This window comes from Nerophis ophidion, linkage group LG03 (assembly GCF_033978795.1).
Source record: "Nerophis ophidion isolate RoL-2023_Sa linkage group LG03, RoL_Noph_v1.0, whole genome shotgun sequence".
NCBI classification, from domain to species: Eukaryota; Metazoa; Chordata; class Actinopteri; order Syngnathiformes; family Syngnathidae; genus Nerophis; species Nerophis ophidion.
In genome coordinates, this window is record NC_084613.1 from 13,413,281 (window position 1) to 13,428,095 (window position 14,815).

Here is a 14,815-nt window from a genome sequence, read left to right on the forward strand (position 1 = left end):
AGATGGCCTGCCAGCTGCCCGAACACGACCAGGACCCCGCCAGGTGCCACGACCTGAGCGCGGCCGAGGTCAAGCAGATGCAGCAGTATGTGCGCAAGTACAAGGACGAGGCCCTGGGCATCGGCGACGTCAGGATGCCCGAGGAGATGGTTCTGGTGCGGGCGGCGGCTCAGGGTGCCGGTGACGCCGCGGGGACTAAAGATGGAGCCGCGTCGGGCGGAAAGGGCCTGCAGGCTGCCGGACCACGAGCGGGGTCCGCGTCCGGAGGGTCCGTTCCTGCCGGAGGAGCTGTGGGCACTGCGGCCACCGCCGGGTTGCAACTGAGTGGATCGTCGCAGAAAAGCTTTGTAAGAGCTTTTAACGATTTCAACTTGATGCTTTTAAAACTGTTTGCCTCCATGTTGTTATCGTGTCTTCCAGTCATGTTGTTGTGTGTCAAAAAGTGTAAGCGTGCATGTTGTTGTTTGTCAAAAAGTGTAAGAGTGCATGTTGTTGTTTGTCAAAAAGTGTAAAATTGCATGTTGTTGTGTGTCAAAAAGTGTAAGATTGCATGTTGTTGTTTGTCAAAAAGTGTAAAATTGCATATTGTTGTTTGTAAAAATGTGTAAAATTGCATGTTGTTGTTTGTCAAAAAGTGTAAAATTGCATGTTGTTGTTTGTAAAAATGTGTAAAATTGCATGTTGTTTGTCAAAAAGTGTAAAATTGCATGTTGTTGTTTGTAAAAATGTGTAAAATTGCATGTTGTTGTTTGTCAAAAAGTGTAAAATTTCATGTTGTTGTTTGTCAAATAGTGTAAATTTGTATGTTGTTGTTTGTCAAAAAGTGTACATTTGTATGTTGTTGTTGTTTGTCAAAAAGTGTACATTTGTATGTTGTTGTTTGTCAAAAAGTGTAAAATTGCATGTTGTTGTTAGTCAAAGAGTGTAAGACTGCATGTTGTTGTTTGTCAAAAAGTGTAAGAGTGCATGTTGTTGTTTGTCAAAAAGTGTAAGAGTGCATGTTGTTGTTTGTCAAAAAGTGTAAGAGTGCATGTTGTTGTCGTCCCTGCCAGTCATGTTGTTGTGTGTTAAAAAGTGTAAGATTGCACGTTGTTGTTTGTCAAAGTGTAAGAGTGCATGTTGTTGTGTGTCAAAAAGTGTAAAATTGCATGTTGTGTCATCCCTGCCAGTCATGTTGTTGTGTTAAAAAGTTTAGGATTGCATGTTGTTGTTTGTCAAAGTGTAAGAGTGTATGTTGTTGTCGTCCCTGCCAGTCATAATTTTGTGTCAAAAAGTGTAAGATTGCATGTTGTTTGTCAAAAGGTGTAAAAGTGCATGTTGTTGTCATCCCTGCCAGTCATGTTGTTGTGTGTCAAAAAGTGTAAGATTGCATGTTGTTGTTTGTCAAAAAGTGTAAGATTGCATGTTGTTTGTCAAAAACTGTAAAAGTGCATGTTGTTGTCGTTCCTGCCAGTCATGTTGTTGTGTGTCAAAAAGTGAAGGATTGCATGTTTTTTGTCAAAAAGTGTAAAAGTGCATGTTGTTGTCATCCCTGCCAGTCATGTTGTGGTGTGTTAAAAAGTGTAAGATTGCATGTGGTGTGTTAAAAAGTGTAAGATTGCATGTTGTATGTTGTGTGTCAAAAAATGTAAGAGTGCATGTTGTTGTTTTTCAAACTGTAAGAGTGCATGTTGTGGTCGTCCCTGCCAGTCATGTTGTTTTGTGTCAAAAAGTGTAAGATTGCATGTTGTTTGTCAAAAAGTGTAAAAGTGCATGTTGTTGTCGTCCCTGCCAGTCATGTTGTTGTGTGTCACAAAGTGTAAGATTGCATGTTGTTTGTCAAAAAGTGTTAAAGTGCATGTTGTTGTCATCCCTGCCAGTCACTTTGTTGTGTGTTAAAAACGTGTAAGATTGCATGTTGTTGTTTATCACAGTGTAAGAGTGTATGTTGTTGTCGTCCCTGCCAGTCATATTGTTGTGTGTTAAAGAGTGTAAGAGTGCATGTTGTTGTTTGTCAAAGTGTAAGAGTGCATGTTGTGGTCGCCCCTGCCAGTCATGTTGTTGTGTGTCAAAAAGTATAAGATTGCATGTTGTTTGTCAAAAACTGTAAAAGTGCATGTTGTTGTCATCCCTGCCAGTCATGTTGTTGTGTGTTAAAAAGTGTAATATTGCATGTTGTGTGTCAAAAAGTGTAAAAGTGCATGTTGTTGTCATCCCTGCCAGTCATGTTGTGTGTAATAGTACGTGTCGTTGTCGTCCCTGCCAGTCATGTGTGTCTAAAAGTATAAGACTGCCTGTTGTTGTCTTCCCTGCAAGTCATGTTGTGTGTGTCAAAAAGTGTAAGATTGCATGTTGTTTGTCAAAAAGTGTAATAGTGTATGTTGTTGTCGTCCCTGCCAGTCATGTTGTTTTGTGTCAAAAAGTGTAAGAGTGCATGTTGTTTCTCAAAAAGTGTAAAAGTGCATGTTGTTGTCGTCCCTGCCAGTCATGTTGTTGTGTGTTAAAAAGTGTAAGAGTGCATGTTGTCAGTCAAAGTGTAAGAGTGCGTGTTGTGGTCGTCCCTGCCAGTCATGTTGTTGTGTGTCAAAAAGTGTAAGATTGCATGTTGTTTGTCAAAAAGTGTAAAAGTGCATGTTGTTGTCGTCCCTGCCAGTCATGTTGTTGTGTGTCAAAAAGTGTAAGATTGCATGTTGTTTGTCAAAAACTGTAAAAGTGCATGTTGTTGTCGTTCCTGCCAGTCATGTTGTTGTGTGTCAAAAAGTGAAGGATTGCATGTTTTTTGTCAAAAAGTGTAAAAGTGCATGTTGTTGTCATCCCTGCCAGTCATGTTGTGGTGTGTTAAAAAGTGTAAGATTGCATGTGTTGTGTTAAAAATTGTAAGATTGCATGTTGTGTGTCAAAAAGTGTAAGAGTGCATGTTGTTGTTTTTCAAACTGTAAGAGTGCATGTTGTTGTTTTTCAAACTGTAAGAGTGCATGTTGTTGTCGTCCCTGCCAGTCATGTTGTTTTGTGTCAAAAAATGTAAGATTGCATGTTGTTTGTCAAAAAGTGTAAAAGTGCATGTTGTTGTCGTCCCTGCCAGTCATGTTGTTGTGTGTCACAAAGTGTAAGATTGCATGTTGTTTGTCAAAAAGTGTTAAAGTGCATGTTGTTGTCATCCCTGCCAATCACTTTGTTGTGTGTTAAAAACGTGTAAGATTGCATGTTGTTGTTTATCACAGTGTAAGAGTGTATGTTGTTGTCGTCCCTGCCAGTCATATTGTTGTGTGTTAAAGAGTGTAAGAGTGCATGTTGTTGTTTGTCAAAGTGTAAGAGTGCATGTTGTGGTCGCCCCTGCCAGTCATGTTGTTGTGTGTCAAAAAGTATAAGATTGCATGTTGTTTGTCAAAAACTGTAAAAGTGCATGTTGTTGTCATCCCTGCCAGTCATGTTGTTGTGTGTTAAAAAGTGTAATATTGCATGTTGTGTGTCAAAAAGTGTAAAAGTGCATGTTGTTGTCGTCCCTGCCAGTCATGTTGTTGTGTGTCAAAAAGTGTGAGATTTCATGTTGTTTGTCAAAAAGTGTAAAAGTGCATGTTTTTGTCATCCCTTCCAGTCATGTTGTGTGTAATAGTACGTGTCGTTGTCGTCCCTGCCAGTCATGTGTGTCTAAAAGTATAAGACTGCCTGTTGTTGTCTTCCCTGCCAGTCATGTTGTGTGTGTCAAAAAGTGTAAGATTGCATGTTGTTTGTCAAAAAGTGTAAGAGTGTATGTTGTTGTCGTCCCTGCCAGTCATGTTGTTTTGTGTCAAAAAGTGTAAGAGTGCATGTTGTTTGTCAAAAAGTGTAAAAGTGCATGTTGTTGTCGTCCCTGCCAGTCATGTTGTTGTGTGTTAAAAAGTGTAAGAGTGCATGTTGTCAGTCAAAGTGTAAGAGTGCGTGTTGTGGTCGTCCCTGCCAGTCATGTTGTTGTGTGTCAAAAAGTGTAAGATTGCATGTTGTTTGTCAAAAAGTGTAAAAGTGCATGTTGTTGTCGTCCCTGCCAGTCATGTTGTTGTGTGTCAAAAAGTGTAAGATTGCATGTTGTTTGTCAAAAAGTGTAAAAGTGCATGTTTTTGTCATCCCTTCCAGTCATGTTGTGTGTAATAGTACGTGTCGTTGTCGTCCCTGCCAGTCATGTGTGTCTAAAAGTATAAGACTGCCTGTTGTTGTCGTCCCTGCCAGTCATGTAGTGTGTAATAGTGCATGTTGTTGTCGTCCCTGCCAGTCATGTAGTGTGTAATAGTGCATGTTTTTGTCATCCCTTCCAGTCATGTTGTGTGTAATAGTACGTGTCGTTGTCGTCCCTGCCAGTCATGTGTGTCTAAAAGTATAAGACTGCATGTTGTTGTCGTCCCTGCCAGTCATGTAGTGTGTAATAGTGCATGTTGTTGTCGTCCCTGCCAGTCATGTTGTGTGTAATAGTACGTGTTGTTGTCGTCCCTGCCAGTCATGTAGTGTGTAATAGTGCATGTTGTTGTCGTCCCTGCCAGTCATGTTGTGTGTAATAGTGCATGTTGTTGTCTTCCCTGCCAGTCATGTTGTGTGTAATAGTGCATGTTGTTGTCGTCCCTGCCAGTCATGTAGTGTGTAATAGTGCATGTTGTTGTCGTCCCTGCCAGTCATGTAGTGTGTAATAGTGCATGTTTTTGTCATCCCTTCCAGTCATGTTGTGTGTAGTAGTACGTGTCGTTGTCGTCCCTGCCAGTCATGTGTGTCTAAAAGTATAAGACTGCCTGTTGTTGTCGTCCCTGCCAGTCATGTAGTGTGTAATAGTGCATGTTGTTGTCGTCCCTGCCAGTCATGTAGTGTGTAATAGTGCATGTTGTTGTCGTCCCTGCCAGTCATGTTGTGTGTAATAGTGCATGTTGTTGTCGTCCCTGCCAGTCATGTAGTGTGTAATAGTACGTGTTGTTGTCGTCCCTGCCAGTCATGTAGTGTGTAATAGTGCATGTTGTTGTCTTCCCTGCCAGTCATGTAGTGTGTAATAGTGCATGTTGTTGTCTTCCCTGCCAGTCATGTTGTGTATAATAGTGCATGTTGTTGTCTTCCCTGCCAGTCATGTTGTGTGTAATAGTGCATGTTGTTGTCGTCCCTGCCAGTCATGTAGTGTGTAATAGTGCATGTTGTTGTCGTCCCTGCCAGTCATGTAGTGTGTAATAGTGCATGTTGTTGTCGTCCCTGCCAGTCATGTAGTGTGTAATAGTGCATGTTGTTGTCGTCCCTGCCAGTCATGTTGTGTGTAATAGTGCATGTTGTTGTCTTCCCTGCCAGTCATGTAGTGTGTAATAGTGCATGTTGTTGTCTTCCCTGCCAGTCATGTTGTGTGTAATAGTGCATGTTGTTGTCGTCCCTGCCAGTCATGTAGTGTGTAATAGTGCATGTTGTTGTCGTCCCTGCCAGTCATGTAGTGTGTAATAGTGCATGTTGTTGTCTTCCCTGCCAGTCATGTTGTGTGTAATAGTGCATGTTGTTGTCTTCCCTGCCAGTCATGTAGTGTGTAATAGTGCATGTTGTTGTCTTCCCTGCCAGTCATGTTGTGTGTAATAGTGCATGTTGTTGTCGTCCCTGCCAGTCATGTTGTGTGTAATAGTGCATGTTGTTGTCTTCCCTGCCAGTCATGTAGTGTGTAATAGTGCATGTTGTTGTCTTCCCTGCCAGTCATGTAGTGTGTAATAGTGCATGTTGTTGTCTTCCCTGCCAGTCATGTTGTGTGTAATAGTGCATGTTGTTGTCGTCCCTGCCAGTCATGTAGTGTGTAATAGTGCATGTTGTTGTCGTCCCTGCCAGTCATGTAGTGTGTAATAGTGCATGTTGTTGTCGTCCCTGCCAGTCATGTAGTGTGTAATAGTGCATGTTGTTGTCGTCCCTGCCAGTCATGTTGTGTGTAATAGTGCATGTTGTTGTCTTCCCTGCCAGTCATGTAGTGTGTAATAGTGCATGTTGTTGTCTTCCCTGCCAGTCATGTTGTGTGTAATAGTGCATGTTGTTGTCGTCCCTGCCAGTCATGTAGTGTGTAATAGTGCATGTTGTTGTCGTCCCTGCCAGTCATGTAGTGTGTAATAGTGCATGTTGTTGTCTTCCCTGCCAGTCATGTAGTGTGTAATAGTGCATGTTGTTGTCGTCCCTGCCAGTCATGTAGTGTGTAATAGTGCATGTTGTTGTCTTCCCTGCCAGTCATGTAGTGTGTAATAGTGCATGTTGTTGTCTTCCCTGCCAGTCATGTTGTGTGTAATAGTGCATGTTGTTGTCGTCCCTGCCAGTCATGTTGTGTGTAATAGTGCATGTTGTTGTCTTCCCTGCCAGTCATGTAGTGTGTAATAGTGCATGTTGTTGTCTTCCCTGCCAGTCATGTTGTGTGTAATAGTGCATGTTGTTGTCGTCCCTGCCAGTCATGTTGTGTGTAATAGTGCATGTTGTTGTCTTCCCTGCCAGTCATGTAGTGTGTAATAGTGCATGTTGTTGTCTTCCCTGCCAGTCATGTAGTGTGTAATAGTGCATGTTGTTGTCGTCCCTGCCAGTCATGTAGTGTGTAATAGTGCATGTTGTTGTCTTCCCTGCCAGTCATGTTGTGTGTAATAGTGCATGTTGTTGTCGTCCCTGCCAGTCATGTAGTGTGTAATAGTGTGTGTTGTTGTCGTCCCTGCCAGTCATGTAGTGTGTAATAGTGCGTGTTGTTGTCGTCCCTGCCAGTCATGTTGTGTGTAATAGTGCATGTTGTTGTCGTCCCTGCCAGTCATGTAGTGTGTAATAGTGCGTGTTGTTGTCGTCCCTGCCAGTCATGTTGTGTGTAATAGTGCATGTTGTTGTCTTCCCTGCCAGTCATGTAGTGTGTAATAGTGCATGTTGTTGTCTTCCCTGCCAGTCATGTAGTGTGTAATAGTGCATGTTGTTGTCGTCCCTGCCAGTCATGTAGTGTGTAATAGTGCATGTTGTTGTCTTCCCTGCCAGTCATGTTGTGTGTAATAGTGCATGTTGTTGTCGTCCCTGCCAGTCATGTAGTGTGTAATAGTGCGTGTTGTTGTCGTCCCTGCCAGTCATGTTGTGTATAATAGTGCATGTTGTTGTCGTCCCTGCCAGTCATGTTGTGTGTAATAGTGCATGTTGTTGTCCTCCCTGCCAGTCATGTAGTGTGTAATAGTGCATGTTGTTGTCGTCCCTGCCAGTCATGTAGTGTGTAATAGTGCATGTTGTTGTCTTCCCTGCCAGTCATGTAGTGTGTAATAGTGCATGTTGTTGTCTTCCCTGCCAGTCATGTTGTGTGTAATAGTGCATGTTGTTGTCGTCCCTGCCAGTCATGTTGTGTGTAATAGTGCATGTTGTTGTCGTCCCTGCCAGTCATGTTGTGTGTAATGGTGCATGTTGTTGTCGTCCCTGCCAGTCATGTTGTGTGTAATGGTGCATGTTGTTGTCGTCCCTGCCAGTCATGTTGTGTGTAATATTGCATGTTGTTGTCGTCCCTGCCAGTCATGTTGTGTGTAATAGTGCATGTTGTTGTCTTCCCTGCCAGTCATGTAGTGTGTAATAGTGCATGTTGTTGTCGTCCCTGCCAGTCATGTTGTGTGTAATAGTGCATGTTGTTGTCTTCCCTGCCAGTCATGTTGTGTGTAATATTGCATGTTGTTGTCGTCCCTGCCAGTCATGTAGTGTGTAATAGTACGTGTTGTTGTCGTCCCTGCCAGTCATGTAGTGTGTAATAGTGCATGTTGTTGTCGTCCCTGCCAGTCATGTAGTGTGTAATAGTACGTGTTGTTGTCGTCCCTGCCAGTCATGTAGTGTGTAATAGTGCATGTTGTTGTCGTCCCTGCCAGTCATGTTGTGTGTAATAGTGCATGTTGTTGTCGTCCCTGCCAGTCATGTAGTGTGTAATAGTGCATGTTGTTGTCTTCCCTGCCAGTCATGTAGTGTGTAATAGTGCATGTTGTTGTCTTCCCTGCCAGTCATGTTGTGTGTAATAGTGCATGTTGTTGTCCTCCCTGCCAGTCATGTTGTGTGTAATAGTGCATGTTGTTGTCGTCCCTGCCAGTCATGTAGTGTGTAATAGTGCATGTTGTTGTCTTCCCTGCCAGTCATGTAGTGTGTAATAGTGCATGTTGTTGTCTTCCCTGCCAGTCATGTTGTGTGTAATAGTGCATGTTGTTGTCGTCCCTGCCAGTCATGTTGTGTGTAATAGTGCATGTTGTTGTCGTCCCTGCCAGTCATGTTGTGTGTAATGGTGCATGTTGTTGTCGTCCCTGCCAGTCATGTTGTGTGTAATGGTGCATGTTGTTGTCGTCCCTGCCAGTCATGTTGTGTGTAATATTGCATGTTGTTGTCGTCCCTGCCAGTCATGTTGTGTGTAATAGTGCATGTTGTTGTCTTCCCTGCCAGTCATGTAGTGTGTAATAGTGCATGTTGTTGTCGTCCCTGCCAGTCATGTTGTGTGTAATAGTGCATGTTGTTGTCTTCCCTGCCAGTCATGTTGTGTGTAATATTGCATGTTGTTGTCGTCCCTGCCAGTCATGTAGTGTGTAATAGTACGTGTTGTTGTCGTCCCTGCCAGTCATGTAGTGTGTAATAGTGCATGTTGTTGTCGTCCCTGCCAGTCATGTTGTGTGTAATAGTGCATGTTGTTGTCGTCCCTGCCAGTCATGTAGTGTGTAATAGTGCATGTTGTTGTCTTCCCTGCCAGTCATGTTGTGTGTAATAGTGCATGTTGTTGTCTTCCCTGCCAGTCATGTAGTGTGTAATAGTGCATGTTGTTGTCGTCCCTGCCAGTCATGTAGTGTGTAATAGTACGTGTTGTTGTCGTCCCTGCCAGTCATGTAGTGTGTAATAGTGCATGTTGTTGTCGTCCCTGCCAGTCATGTTGTGTGTAATAGTGCATGTTGTTGTCGTCCCTGCCAGTCATGTAGTGTGTAATAGTGCATGTTGTTGTCTTCCCTGCCAGTCATGTAGTGTGTAATAGTGCATGTTGTTGTCTTCCCTGCCAGTCATGTTGTGTGTAATAGTGCATGTTGTTGTCTTCCCTGCCAGTCATGTTGTGTGTAATAGTGCATGTTGTTGTCTTCCCTGCCAGTCATGTTGTGTGTAATAGTTCATGTTGTTGTCGTCCCTGCCAGTCATGTTGTGTGTAATAGTGCATGTTGTTGTCGTCCCTGCCAGTCATGTTGTGTGTAATGGTGCATGTTGTTGTCGTCCCTGCCAGTCATGTTGTGTGTAATGGTGCATGTTGTTGTCGTCCCTGCCAGTCATGTTGTGTGTAATATTGCATGTTGTTGTCGTCCCTGCCAGTCATGTTGTGTGTAATAGTGCATGTTGTTGTCTTCCCTGCCAGTCATGTAGTGTGTAATAGTGCATGTTGTTGTCGTCCCTGCCAGTCATGTTGTGTGTAATAGTGCATGTTGTTGTCTTCCCTGCCAGTCATGTTGTGTGTAATATTGCATGTTGTTGTCGTCCCTGCCAGTCATGTAGTGTGTAATAGTACGTGTTGTTGTCGTCCCTGCCAGTCATGTAGTGTGTAATAGTGCATGTTGTTGTCGTCCCTGCCAGTCATGTTGTGTGTAATAGTGCATGTTGTTGTCGTCCCTGCCAGTCATGTAGTGTGTAATAGTGCATGTTGTTGTCTTCCCTGCCAGTCATGTTGTGTGTAATAGTGCATGTTGTTGTCTTCCCTGCCAGTCATGTAGTGTGTAATAGTGCATGTTGTTGTCGTCCCTGCCAGTCATGTTGTGTGTAATAGTGCATGTTGTTGTCTTCCCTGCCAGTCATGTTGTGTGTAATATTGCATGTTGTTGTCGTCCCTGCCAGTCATGTAGTGTGTAATAGTACGTGTTGTTGTCGTCCCTGCCAGTCATGTAGTGTGTAATAGTGCATGTTGTTGTCGTCCCTGCCAGTCATGTTGTGTGTAATAGTGCATGTTGTTGTCGTCCCTGCCAGTCATGTAGTGTGTAATAGTGCATGTTGTTGTCTTCCCTGCCAGTCATGTTGTGTGTAATAGTGCATGTTGTTGTCTTCCCTGCCAGTCATGTAGTGTGTAATAGTGCATGTTGTTGTCGTCCCTGCCAGTCATGTAGTGTGTAATAGTACGTGTTGTTGTCGTCCCTGCCAGTCATGTAGTGTGTAATAGTGCATGTTGTTGTCGTCCCTGCCAGTCATGTTGTGTGTAATAGTGCATGTTGTTGTCGTCCCTGCCAGTCATGTAGTGTGTAATAGTGCATGTTGTTGTCGTCCCTGCCAGTCATGTTGTGTGTAATAGTGCATGTTGTTGTCTTCCCTGCCAGTCATGTTGTGTGTAATAGTTCATGTTGTTGTCGTCCCTGCCAGTCATGCCGCCACTGCCAGCAGCCCATGCGTGCGGGCGACCCCGCCGTCTACGCCGAGCGTGCGGGCTACGACACGCTGTGGCACCCGGCGTGCTTCGTGTGCTGCACGTGCAGCGAGCTGCTGGTGGACATGATCTACTTCTGGAAGAGAGGCAAGCTCTACTGCGGCCGTCACTACGGCGACAGCGAGAAGCCGCGCTGCGCCGGCTGCGACGAGGTACAGCGCATATCTAGGGGGGGTGGGAGGGGGCGTGTCCTGCGTGCTCGCTCACCGCGCGTGTGCTCCTGCGCCCGCAGCTGATCTTCAGTAACGAGTACACTCAGGCCGAGGGGCAAGACTGGCACCTCAAGCACTTCTGCTGCTTCGACTGCGACCTGGTCCTGGCGGGGGAGACCTACGTGATGGAGCGCGACAAGCCCGTCTGCACGCCGTGCTACATGAACAACTACGCTGTGGTGAGACGCCCTCATTTCTCTCGCTTTTTTTTTTTTACATCAAATTATGTTGACAATTTCACTGGAAGAAAATTGTGTAGAAAAATGTGTTTTAGAATTACACCAAATTTTTCAGCACTAAAATTGAAAAACAATTGATTTTTTACACAAAATGTTTAAATACTTAATTTTTAAAACACTTAATTATCAAACATTGCCTTTTTATACATAATTTTTTTAAACACTGAGTTTTAAAACACTGAATTTATAAGCATATTTTTAGCACTAAATTTTAAAACAATGAATTTTAAAAACACACACTTTGTTTGTATTGATTTTTTTAAACACTGAATTTTTATACACTGGATTTTAAATACAATGAAATTCATACACTGAGTTTATAAACATTATATTTTCAAACACAGATTTTGGAACAAGCGGTAGAAAATGGATGGATGGATGGATGATTTTTTTCACACTGAATTTTAAAAACACTAAAAATTTTTACACTGAATTTTCAAACTCTGAATTTTCAAAACACTGAAATTTTAAAACACTGAATTTTTAAAAACACAGATTTTTTAAACACTGAAATGTGTACACTAAAGTTTTTACACTGAATTTTCAAACACTGAATTTTCAAAACACTGAAATTTTAAAACACTGAATTTTGAAAACAGAATTTTTAAACACTGAATTTATGAACATTATATTTTCAAACACTGATTTATTCACAACGAATTTTGAAACACTGAATTTTAAAAACACACATTCTTTTTTTACATTGTTTTTTTTAAACACTGGATTTTAAATACACTGAAATGTATACATTGAAAATATAATGTTTATAAATTCAGTGTATCAAAATACACATTTTTTAAAACACAAAATGTTCATAACACAGAATTTTTATACACTGAATTTTCAAAACACATATTTTTACAAACACTGAATTTTCAAATCACTACTTTTTTTTACACATTTTAAAAACACTGAATTTTAAAAAACTGAATTTTCAAACACTGAATTTTCCAAATACATAATTTTTAAACACTGCATTTTCAAAACACACATTTTTAAAAACTGAATTTTAAAAAACTCAATTTTCAAAACACTGAATTTTGAAACACTTCATTTTCAAAAGACACAATTTTAAAAACACTGAATTTTAAAAAACTGAATTTTCCAAACACGGAATTTTCTAAAAAATGGAATTTTTATACACTGAATTTTGAAACACTTCATTTTCAAAAGACACAATTTTAAAAACACTGAATTTTAAAAAACTGAATTTTCAAACACTGAATTTTCAAAATACATAATTTTTAAACACTGCATTTTCAAAACACACATTTTTAAAAACTGAATTTTAAAAAACTCAATTTTCAAAACACTGAATTTTGAAACACCTAATTTTCAAAAGACACAATTTTAAAAACACTGAATTTTAAAAAACTGAATTTTCCAAACACGGAATTTTCTAAACATGGAATTTTTATACACTGAATTTTGAAACACTTCATTTTCAAAAGACACAATTTTAAAAACACTGAATTTTAAAAAACTGAATTTTCCAAACACGGAATTTTCTAAACATGGAATTTTTATACACTGAATTTTGAAACACCTAATTTTCAAAAGACACAATTTTAAAAACACTGAATTTTAAAAAACTGAATTTTCCAAACACGGAATTTTCTAAACATGGAATTTTTATACACTGAATTTTGAAACACTTCATTTTCAAAAGACACAATTTTAAAAACACTGAATTTTACAACACTGAATTTTTAAAACCCTGAATTTTCAAAACACAGAATTTTTATACACTGAATTTTCAAAACACACATTTTTAAAAACACCGAATTTTAAAAAACTGAATTTTTAAAACACTGAATTTTCAAAACACGGAATTTTTATACACTGAATTTTGAAACACTTAATTTTCAAAAGACACAATTTTAAAAACACTGAATTTTAAAAAAACACAGAATTTTCAAAACACAGAATTTTTATACACTGAATTTTTCAAACACCTAATTTTCAAAAGACACGATTTGAAAAGCACTGAATTTAGAAAAAATGAGTTTTCAATACACTGAATTTTCAAAACACGGAATTTTTATACACTGAATTTTGAAACACTTAATTTTCAAAGGACACAATTTTAAAAATACTGAATTTTCAAACACTGAATTTTCAAACACTGAATTTTTAAAACACAGAATTTTTATACACTGAATTTTCAAACACTTAATTTTCAAAACACACATTTTTAAAAACACTGAATTTTAAAAAACACTTCATTTTCAAAACACGTAATTTTTATACACTGAATTTTGAAACACTTAATTTTCCAAACACACATTTTTAAAAACACTGAATTTAAAAAAACTGAATTTTCAGACACTGAGTTTTCAAAATTTCAAAACATGGAATTTTTATACACTGAATTTTGAATCACTTAATTTTCAAAAGACACAATTTTAAAAACACTGAATTTTCAAACACTGAATTTTAAAATCACAATTTTTTTTTACACAGAATTTTCAAACACTGAATTTTAAAAACACTGATTTTTAAAAACACAAAATTTTAAAAGCACTATTTTTCTTTACACTGACTTTTCAAACACCGAATTTTAATTACAGTGGATTTTTTGTACAGTGATTTTTCAAACACCTAATTTTTTAACATTGAATTTTCAAACATTGATTTTTCAAAACACTTAATTTTAAAAACATATATATTTTTTTTTACACTAAATGTTTCAACATCGAATTTTCAAACAGAATTTTTTTTTACACAGAATTCTCAAACTTTGAATTTCAAACCTTGAATTTTCAAACACTGAATTTTTTAAACACTGAATTTTCAAAACACACATTTTTAAAAACAATGATTTAAAAAAAAAAAGAATTTTCAAAACACGGAATTTTTATACACTGAATTTTGAAACCCCTTAATTTTCAAAACACACATTTTTAAAAACACTGAATTTGGAATTTGAAAAACACTGAATTTTAAAATCACAAATTTTTTTACATTGAATTATCAAACAGGCCCTGCGATGAGGTGGCGACTTGTCCAGGGTGTACCCTGCCTTCCGCCCGATTGTAGCTGAGATAGGCGCCAGCGCCCTCCGCGACCCCGAAAGGGAATAAGCGGTAGAAAATGGATGAAATGGATGGAATTATCAAACACTGAATTTTATATAAACTGAACTTTCAAACACCTAATTTTTTACTCAAAATTTTCAAACATCACATTTTTTACACAGAATTTTCAAACACTGAATTTTAAAAACACTGATTTTTAAAAACACGAAATTTTGGAGGTGACGAACACCAGACGAGCGCATGAATTCTGACGTGCGTCCTCCACCCGCACAGAAATGCTCGTCCTGCCAGCAGCCGGTGGAACCGGAAGCCCAGCGCGTGTCGTACGGCGAGCACCACTGGCACGCCGCGCCGCACTGCTTCAAGTGCGCCGGCTGCAGCAAGTGTCTGATTGGCCAGCGCTTCATGGCGGCGCAGGGACGCCTCTTCTGCTCGGCGGAGTGCAAGAGGAACAGCGCCGCCTAGATGGTCCTGAAGGTACCACGCCTACAAATCTACTGCACGCACTCCCTACTCCAGACGCTGGTATTACCGTAATGCCACCGATAAAGTGGCAGCACAACTACTGAATGTCACATTCCTGCAGAAATAGGACACTTTTTCTGGAATAAAAGTCTTGTCAAAAGCAATTATTGGTTGGCCGACATAAATCATCTTGACAGTCAGAACTGGGGTTTTGTAAAAGTATTGATTTATTCAAAACATGGGTAACACTTAAGTATGGGGAATACATTCACCATTAATTAGTTCCTTATTGACATGCAAATGAGTAACATCTTAGTCATTATTAAGTACTTATTAATGCCTTATTTTGCATGGCCTTATATACAAACCCCGTTTCCATATGAGTTGGGAAATTGTGTTAGATGTAAATATAAACGGAATTCAATGATTTGAAAATCATTTTCAACCCAAATTCAATTGAATATGCTACAAAGACAACATATTTGATGTTCAAAC

At 39.8% G+C, this 14,815-nt stretch overlaps 1 protein-coding gene across 1 annotated transcript in view; it reads left to right on the forward strand.

Moving 5' to 3' along the window:
* Window positions 1–14,484, forward strand: part of tes (testis derived transcript (3 LIM domains)) — a 23,862-nt gene extending 9,378 nt beyond the window's left edge. Inside the window, exons 4-7 of the mRNA XM_061894298.1 lie at window positions 1–347; window positions 10,303–10,518; window positions 10,599–10,757; window positions 14,129–14,484. The exon at window positions 1–347 is cut by the window's left edge and continues 79 nt beyond it. Coding sequence (XP_061750282.1) covers window positions 1–347; window positions 10,303–10,518; window positions 10,599–10,757; window positions 14,129–14,320 — 914 coding nt within the window. The 3' untranslated portion in view covers window positions 14,321–14,484. The remainder of the gene's footprint in view (window positions 348–10,302; window positions 10,519–10,598; window positions 10,758–14,128) is intronic.
* The last annotated feature ends 331 nt before the right edge of the window (window positions 14,485–14,815 follow it).